Source organism: Salmo trutta, unplaced genomic scaffold (genome assembly GCF_901001165.1).
Source record: "Salmo trutta unplaced genomic scaffold, fSalTru1.1, whole genome shotgun sequence".
Classification (NCBI taxonomy): domain Eukaryota; kingdom Metazoa; phylum Chordata; class Actinopteri; order Salmoniformes; family Salmonidae; genus Salmo; species Salmo trutta.
In genome coordinates this window covers 1-10,000 of record NW_021823521.1, presented here as the reverse complement: position 1 = coordinate 10,000, position 10,000 = coordinate 1, and the positions used below count along the sequence as shown (strand labels likewise).

At 41.6% G+C, this 10,000-nt stretch overlaps 1 protein-coding gene across 1 annotated transcript in view; it reads left to right on the top strand.

Moving 5' to 3' along the window:
* The window catches only part of armh3 (armadillo like helical domain containing 3), a gene marked incomplete at its 5' end in the record, with an annotated part of 33,587 nt that extends 28,578 nt beyond the window's left edge, over positions 1-5,009 (top strand). The window contains 2 exon segments of the mRNA XM_029749162.1: positions 3,848-3,923; positions 4,546-5,009. Coding sequence (XP_029605022.1) covers positions 3,848-3,923; positions 4,546-4,717 — 248 coding nt within the window.
* Positions 5,010-10,000: the final 4,991 nt, after the last annotated feature.

Below are 10,000 nucleotides of genomic sequence, written 5' to 3'. Positions count from 1 at the left end.
GTATCCTGATGACTGAATGTGTTTCTAAGTGTATCCTGATGACTGAATGTGTTTCTAAGCGTATCCTGATGACTGAATGTGTTTCTAAGCGTATCCTGATGACTGACTGTCTTTCTAAGCGTATCCTGATGACTGAATGTGTTTCTAAGCCTATCCGGATGACTGAATGTGTTTCTAAGCGTATCCTGATGACTGAATGTGTTTCTAAGCGTATCCTGATGACTGAACGTGTTTCTTTCTAAGCGTATCCTGATGACTGAATGTGTTTCTTTCTAAGCGTATCCTGATGACTGAATGTGTTTCTAAGCGTATCCTGATGACTGAATGTCTTTCTAAGCGTATCCTTATGACTGAATGTGTTTCTAAGCGTATCCTGATGACTGAATGTCTTTCTAAGCGTATCCTGATGACTGAATGTGTTTCTAAGCGTATCCTGATGACTGAATGTCTTTCTTTCTAAGCGTATCCTGATGACTGAATGTCTTTCTAAGTGTATCCTGATGACTGAATGTCTTTCTAAGCGTATCCTGATGACTGAATGTGTTTCTAAGCGTATCCTGATGACTGAATGTGTTTCTAAGCGTATCCTGATGACTGAATGTGTTTCTAAGCGTATCCTGATGACTGAATGTGTTTCTAAGCGTATCCTGATGACTGAATGTGTTTCTAAGCGTATCCTGATGACTGAATGTGTTTCTTTCTAAGCGTATCCTGATGACTGAATGTCTTTCTAAGCGTATCCTGATGACTGAATGTGTTTCTAAGCGTATCCTGATGACTGAATGTGTTTCTTTCTAAGCGTATCCTGATGACTGAATGTGTTTCTTTCTAAGCGTATCCTGATGACTGAATGTGTTTCTAAGCGTATCCTGATGACTGAATGTGTTTCTTTCTAAGCGTATCCTGATGACTGAATGTGTTTCTAAGTGTATCCTGATGACTGAATGTGTTTCTAAGCGTATCCTGATGACTGAATGTGTTTCTTTCTAAGCGTATCCTGATGACTGAATGTCTTTCTAAGCGTATCCTGATGACTGAATGTGTTTCTAAGCGTATCCTGATGACTGAATGTCTTTCTAAGCGTATCCTGATGACTGAATGTGTTTCTAAGCGTATCCTGATGACTGAATGTGTTTCTAAGCATATCCTGATGACTGAATGTGTTTCTAAGCGTATCCTGATGACTGAATGTGTTTCTAAGCGTATCCTGATGACTGAATGTGTTTCTTTCTAAGCGTATCCTGATGACTGAATGTGTTTCTTTCTAAGCGTATCCTGATGACTGAATGTGTTTCTAAGCGTATCCTGATGACTGACTGTCTTTCTAAGCGTATCCTGATGACTGAATGTGTTTCTAAGCGTATCCTGATGACTGAATGTGTTTCTAAGCGTATCCTTATGACTGAATGTGTTTCTAAGCGTATCCTGATGACTGAATGTCTTTCTAAGCGTATCCTGATGACTGAATGTGTTTCTAAGCGTATCTTGATGACTGAATGTGTTTCTAAGCGTATCCTGATGACTGACTGTCTTTCTAAGCGTATCTTGATGACTGAATGTCTTTCTAAGCGTATCCTGATGACTGAACGTGTTTCTTTCTAAGCGTATCCGGATGACTGAATGTGTTTAAGCCTATCCGGATGACTGAATGTGTTTCTAAGCGTATCCTGATGACTGAATGTGTTTCTAAGTGTATCCTGATGACTGAACGTGTTTCTTTCTAAGCGTATCCTGATGACTGAATGTGTTTCTTTCTAAGCGTATCCTGATGACTGAATGTGTTTCTTTCTAAGCGTATCCTGATGACTGAATGTGTTTCTAAGCGTATCCTGATGACTGAATGTGTTTCTAAGCGTATCCTGATGACTGAATGTCTTTCTTTCTAAGCGTATCCTGATGACTGAATGTCTTTCTTTCTAAGCGTATCCTGATGACTGAATGTGTTTCTTTCTAAGCGTATCCTGATGACTGAATGTGTTTCTAAGCGTATCCTGATGACTGAATGTGTTTCTTTCTAAGCGTATCCTGATGACTGAATGTGTTTCTAAGCGTATCCTGATGACTGAATGTGTTTCTTTCTAAGCGTATCCTGATGACTGAATGTGTTTCTAAGCGTATCCTGATGACTGAATGTGTTTCTAAGCGTATCCTTATGACTGAATGTCTTTCTAAGCGTATCCTGATGACTGAATGTGTTTCTTTCTAAGCGTATCCTGATGACTGAATGTCTTTCTAAGCGTATCCTGATGACTGAATGTCTTTCTAAGCGTATCCTGATGACTGAATGACTTTCTAAGCGTATCCTGATGACTGAATGTGTTTCTAAGCGTATCCTGATGACTGAATGTGTTTCTTTCTAAGCGTATCCTGATGACTGAATGTGTTTCTTTCTAAGCGTATCCTGATGACTGAATGTGTTTCTTTCTAAGCGTATCCTGATGACTGAATGTGTTTCTTTCTAAGCGTACCCTGATGACTGAATGTGTTTCTAAGCGTATCCTGATGACTGAATGTCTTTCTAAGCGTATCCTGATGACTGAATGTGTTTCTAAGCGTATCCTTATGACTGAATGTGTTTCTTTCTAAGCGTATCCTGATGACTGAATGTGTTTCTAAGTGTATCCTGATGACTGAATGTGTTTCTAAGCGTATCCTGATGACTGAATGTGTTTCTAAGCGTATCCTGATGACTGACTGTCTTTCTAAGCGTATCCTGATGACTGAATGTGTTTCTAAGCCTATCCGGATGACTGAATGTGTTTCTAAGCGTATCCTGATACTGAATGTGTTTCTAAGCGTATCCTGATGACTGAAACGTGTTTCTTTCTAAGCGTATCCTGATGACTGAATGTGTTTCTTTCTAAGCGTATCCTGATGACTGAATGTGTTTCTAAGCGTATCCTGATGACTGAATGTCTTTCTAAGCGTATCCTTATGACTGAATGTGTTTCTAAGCGTATCCTGATGACTGAATGTCTTTCTAAGCGTATCCTGATGACTGAATGTGTTTCTAAGCGTATCCTGATGACTGAATGTCTTTCTAAGCGTATCCTGATGACTGAATGTGTTTCTAAGCGTATCCTGATGACTGAATGTGTTTCTAAGCGTATCCTGATGACTGAATGTGTTTCTTTCTAAGCGTATCCTGATGACTGAATGTGTTTCTTTCTAAGCGTATCCTGATGACTGAATGTGATTCTAAGCGTATCCTGATGACTGAATGTGTTTCTTTCTAAGCGTGTCCTGATGACTGAATGTGTTTCTAAGCGTATCCTGATGACTGAATGTGTTTCTAAGCGTATTCTGATGACTGAATGTGTTTCTAAGCGTATCCTGATGACTGAATGTGTTTCTAAGCGTATCCTTGTGACTGAATGTGTTTCTAAGCGTATCCTTATGACTGAATGTGTTTCTAAGCGTATCCTGATGACTGAATGTGTTTCTAAGCGTATCCTGATGACTGAATGTGTTTCTAAGCGTATCCTGATGACTGAATGTGTTTCTTTCTAAGCGTATCCTGATGACTGAATGTGTTTCTAAGCGTATCCTTATGACTGAATGTGTTTCTAAGCGTATCCTGATGACTGACTGTGTTTCTAAGTGTATCCTGATGACTGAATGTGTTTCTAAGCGTATCCTGATGACTGAATGTGTTTCTAAGCGTATCCTGATGACTGAATGTGTTTCTAAGCGTATCCTGATGACTGAATGTGTTTCTAAGCGTATCCTGATGAATGAATGTGTTTCTAAGCGTATCCTGATGACTGAATGTGTTTCTAAGCGTATCCTGATGACTGAATGTGTTTCTAAGCGTATCCTGATGACTGACTGTGTTTCTCTTCCTCAGTACTGAGAGTATCCACCAACGCAGGCCAGTGGAAGGAGCCTGCCAGTAAAGTCACACACTCACTGGTCAACGTCAGGTAAGGACACACACACATTTACTATGTATTGGTAGTGTTTGTACCAATTTGTGAATAGTGTTGGGGAATACTTTACTTTACAGAAATATATATTACACACACAGATTGTCATCTTTTTTGGCTTTTGCCATTTCCTGGTTTACACTTTCAGCTTTTCTTCTTAAATCTTTCAGTTAGAGGAGCTGGTTGAAAATGGGTTTTGACTGGGCTTCATTTGTTTAGAGCTTTCTCATAACGTGTGTGTGTGTGTGTGTTAGTTTGGGGACTCTCTCTCTCTCTATCCATCTCTCTCTCTCTCTCTCTCTCTCTCTCTCTCTCTCTCTCTCTCTCTCTCTCTCTATCCATCTCTCTCTCTCTCTCTATCCGTCTCTCTCTCTCTCTCTCTCTCTCTCTCTCTATCCATCTCTCTCTCTCTCTATCCATCTCTCCTCCTCCCCTAGTCCAGAATACCTAATATATGCTGCAGTGTTGGTCCCATCCAGTTTTATATTTCCTCATGTTTAAATATATTGGAAGATAAAGCACAGTTCCTCTATAAAAGTCAGTGATTTACGTATTACTACCTTCTCTCTCACCAATGCTTCCACTAACTCTGTGTTTCTGTGTGTGGGGGTGTTTTCAGGGCCATTATCAACCATTTCAACCCCAAGATTGAGTCCTACGCTGCAGTGAACCACATCTCCCAGCTGTCTGAGGACCAGGTAAACACGCCCCTTATGATGTCACCACACACCCCTTATGATGTCACAGGACACTCTATTATGAGTGTGACATCAACTTACCTGGTAAAATAAGGGATAAATAAAACAATGATGTCACAACAAGCCTTTCATGATGTCACAACATGGCTACTTGGGATGTCATGATGGCCCAGTGAAAGCTTTTGCACTCTTTATGATGTCACAATGGCCATCTGATGATGTCACAATGACAACCGTGTTTAAATCCAGACTGTGGCTCTTTATGACATCACAATGGAACACATCCCATGAAAGTGATATTCGCATTGCACCAGGAGATAGGCTTTTAACCACACTCCATCAGGCAGCATTTCATGAGAGGAGAGATAAATGAAGGGCCAGAAAAGGGAGGAGAGGAAAGAAAGGGAGAAGGTTTTGGCGTATATATGCTTTATTTACCAGCCGATAAGCACAGTGATGGATTCTGTCATTACAAAGAGAGAGAGATGGGGAGAGATTCTGTCATTTCACACCCCAATTACCTCAGCCGATATCTCCCGGATGTATTCCCAACAAGAGGAGAATACGTTTAAGTCAAATGACGTCAATGTACACTTTGACCTTTAGATGAGATTTGAATTTCCTCATTAGAAGTGACTGTAATGTAAAGTTGCAGGTGGGTCTGAGTCCCAAATGGCAGAAGTAGTGCACTACATACGAAATAGGGAGCCATTTAGGACTCCAGCCATAGTTTCCTTCTTAGAAGTGTGTGTAAAGTTTTCTCTCCAGACTGCCAGGTCAAGTTGTGTAGGTCTGGTGCTGCTGCAGCGTGTAGTGGGACTGACCCTTACCCAGCCTTCTGACTGAGGGAAATGGGACGTGAGTGGGCGTGCGAGGGGATGGTTTGTTGGTGCAGCAGAGAACAGGTGTGTTCATTAGCCTTTGCTAGCCTGTCTGATTGAGCCAGGTGGTGCTGCAGTAGAGACAGCCTACAGATGGTCACTCACTCACTCACTCACTCACTCACTCACTCACTCACTCACTCACTCACTCACTCACTCACTCACTCACTCACTCACTCACTCACTCACTCACTCACTGTCTGTCTGTCTGTCTGTCTGTCTGTCTGTCTGTCTGTCTGTCTGTCACACCACCTCCTCTCTTTCCCTCTCCTTTTTATGGCTCCTCTTCCTTCCTCCCTTTCCTCCTCTCTCTCTTCTCCCTCTCATCCTCTCCTCCTCTCTCTTCTCCCTCTCATCCTCTCCTCCTCTCTCTCTCTTCTCCTCCTCTCTCTCTTCTCCCTCTCCTCTCTCTCTCTTCTCCTCCTCTCTCTCTTCTCCCTCTCTCCCTCTCCTCCTCTCTTTCTCCCTCTCCTCCTCTCTTAATAAGGCGTGAAATGTCTCCTCCATCTCCTTCCTCTCTTGGCATTTCTCTCCCTCTCCTCTCCATCCCTCCATCTCCCCAGTGGTGACAGTAGAAGATGAATAGCACCCTGAACACACAGCATTCAAATGAACCAGCTTCACTGTAATAGACATCCCTATATCTCATCCTACACACACACACACACACACACACACACACACACACACACACACACAGTGAGCTCCAAAAGTATTGGGACAGTGACAAATGTTTTGTCTCTGTACTTCAGCACTTTGGATTTAAAATGACACAATGACTACGAGTCTTACAGAACTCTACATGCAGGGTTTCAATGGGGTGTTGTCCTACAGAACTCTACATGCAGGGTTTCAATGGGGTGTTGTCCTACAGAACTCTACATGCAGGGTTTCAATGGGGTGTTGTCCTACAGAACTCTACATGCAGGGTTTCAATGGGGTGTTGTCCTACAGAACTCTACATGCAGGGTTTCAATGAGGTGTTGTCTTACAGAACTCTACATGCAGGGTTTCAATGGGGTGTTGTCCTACAGAACTCTACATGCAGGGTTTCAATGGGGTGTTTGTCCCATTTGGTGAAATCTTGTTTTGCAAGTGGACCCCACACCTCGCTGCCACAAAGTGCAATTGGTTCAATGACATATTCAATTTGGCCGGACAAAGTTGAATTGCTGTTTAACAGATGCCCCGCCTCACTTTTCTCCACAACCTGAAAAAATAAATAAAATCAGATGTGATATTTTTTGGCCAGTAAATGCGTCTCTTTGATTATAATGCACTGTCCGATCTCCCTTGAGGCTCTCCCAGGTTGATGCCCAACAGACCAATCAGACTCCGATCACCCGCTGGGATCATGTTCCAGCCTCGGATTGGACAGTGAAACGCGTGCGCCCACCTGCATGCGACGTGCAGATGTTTCATTTCTCTCTCATGCCGTCATGGCTGAAGCCGGCGCAAATTCCTACTATTTATGTGTCCGGGTTAAACGTGGGACGTCCCTCATTATAAACAAACAGTCGGTTCAATTAATGGTTTTAACGTCATTTTCAGTTCTATTAGAAGCGATTTAACAGACGAAACAACAATGTGATTGAACCAGTTGACTGGCCAGAGATCAGGACATTCATCAGCGAAGACGCAGTGCAAGCCGATGGTATTTTTGGACGACCAAATTGAAGTCAAAATGATTGATGAATTGGAAGTGTGTCAGCTGTGTGGTGATGTGTGATTCATAACTTCCATTTTACCGGTACTACCTAGTCGTAGGCCAACCGATAACACCACAACGGAATGGGTTTGAAGTGGTGACGCGCCGCGGAGAACAGCTAGCTTGTCCAGCGGCACGCCACGCCAGAGGCACGCCAGAGGCACGCCAGAGGCACGTACACACAGTGCAGATCAGCTGCTCGTTGGCAGCCAGACGAGACAATCGAAGGAGGATGCGCTGAGCAAAGCTACTGGGCTCGAATTTAGTCACGCTTTCTCTATATAGATTGATGCATCTATTTGTGCATGTTATGAACATTTATTTTAATGATGGTAGGTTATACTCTGGCTGGATTTATGTATTTTTTCCAATGCTACCTTAATTTGTCAGACCTAACTTGATTGACCCTATTTCTACAAGGCCTAGTCTACGGGAGGCCTAATCATATTTGGATGAATATTTTTGTTAAAGCCTCGGCTACAGCGATGCATCCAGGTAATGAACTCATTATTATGCATCAGCATTTTCATTCGATTACAATTATTTATTGTCAATCATTGTTGAATTTGTTAGGCTTTACAATTCATTCGATTAATGAACTGATAATACATTCATTCATTGCTATTTTTGAATATGCATTCTATAAAACTATATTGCATTCTATAATACTATGTGAATAATGTTCATTAATGTTAATTTATGTATTAATAATAGTAATCTGAAAATCAGTCTGAAATGTAATATTTCTCCTGTTGTTCATGTCCATATAGCCTAGGACAATGTGGTAAAGTACTGTTATTCCTTATCCACCTAAAGTGTATTTTAATCTTTTTATACATTTATTTTTTCCGCTCGCTAGCCTCACTTTTCTGGGAGGGGGGAATCCGTTAAACAGTTACCGTAATTTCCGGACTATTAAGCGTACCTGAATATAAGCCGCACCCACTGAATTAAAAAATATATATTATTTTGAACATAAATAAGTCTCACATGTTTATAAGCCGCAGGTGCCTACCGGTATATTGAAACAAATGAACTTTACACAGGCTTTAACGAAACACGGCTTGTAACAAAAATAAATAGGCTTTAACGAAACACGGCTTGTAACAAAAATAAATAGGCTTTAACGAAACACGGCTTGTAACAAAAATTAAAAATTAGCAGTAAGCTTTAGTTGTCTTTTTGCACTGAGTCAATTCCTCACGCTGCTGTTTCCAACGTCTTATCATCGACTCATTAAGACCAAGCTCCCGTGCAGCAGCTCTATTTCCTTTTCCAACAGCCAGATCAATCGCCTTCAACTTGAAAGCTGCATCATATGCATTTCTCCGTGTCTTTGCCATGATGAGGGTGACAAAATGACTACCGTAGTCAGAATGATGGGAAGTTTGAGAGCGCTCGATTTAATCTAAACAGTAAACAAAAAAGTTGTTTGACCTTAACCCGTTCGGCAATTTCATTGGTCTAATGAAAGCTTCATGCCGCCAAAAAACTGAGCACGTCACAGAATGTGTTTTTTTGGAGAAAAAAAAAATTGAAAGCGGGAAAAATCCATATATTAGCCGCAAGGTTCAAAGCCTGGGAAAAAAGTTGCGGCTTATAGTCCGGAAATTACGGTAATCAATTTTGTCGGTCCTAAGTAATTGTAGTAGTATTAAGTGTACTCTCTATATTTTGTACCAATTGAGAACTTTGGTCCAATTCCCCGAGATCTGGATCTTCTCTGGAAAATCATTATTTGAGTCTTTTTGGGGTTTACTGCCAGAGCCCAGGTCTCACATTGCAACCCTGGCGAAGGCCCCGACCCCATTTAAAGAATTCTGTTCTTTTCTTGCCAATTTTAATGCTGCACATATTGCCAGTATACATTGATTTAATTATGTCATATGTTTTACCCTCTACACCACTTTCAATAACTTTGTAGAACAGTCCTGTATGCCAAATAGAATCAAATTATTTTGGAAGTCGATTAAACAAGCGTACGTTTTGGTATTATTTTGGAGGACACGTTTATCTATCAGGGGTCTCTCCGTCTCCCTCTCTCTCTCTTTTTGTCTCTCCCTCCCTCTCTCCATCTCTCTCTCTCTCTCTCCGTCTCCCTCCCTCTCCCATTAGAATAAACACATGCTTCTTATCTCCCTCCCTCTCTCCATAAGAGGATCACACACACACACACACATGCGTGCGCGCAAACACACACACACACACACACTCCATTAATATCAGTGTTGTCATTATAGGGAGAGAAGTGAAGAGAGACTGAGATAGAGACGGAGAGAGAGACTGAGAGAGAGACTGAGAGAGAGACTGAGAGAGAGACTGAGAGAGAGACTGAGAGAGAGACTGAGATAGAGATGGAGAGAGAGGTACTGTAGATGAATATTTCAGTAGTTTACCATCAGACGTAGAAGTAAAAACAACAGCACTTTCCCTGGTGGTAACATTTATCAGGACAAAGGAGAAGAAACATGTCTATTGCTCCAGTCCCGGTTTCACATTTCATGTCTCTGGGAGAATCAAGACTCACGTTTTTCACTGTGTGTGTTTCAAATAGTTTTTGTGTTTTTGCAAACTGGGTTGTGTGTGTGTGTGTGAGTGTAAGGAAACTGCGTTGTGTGTTTGTGTGCTTCCGTGTGTTTAATATTTTTTGCGTGTGTTTGTTGAGTGCCTCTCTCTCCTCTCAGTATGATAAAGGGGATTGTTCATGCGTCTTTGTGCGTTCTTCACAGCTGGCTGAAAACATGTTGTTCCTTGTAAAATAACTATTTTGGTTCTCTGTGCGTGTGG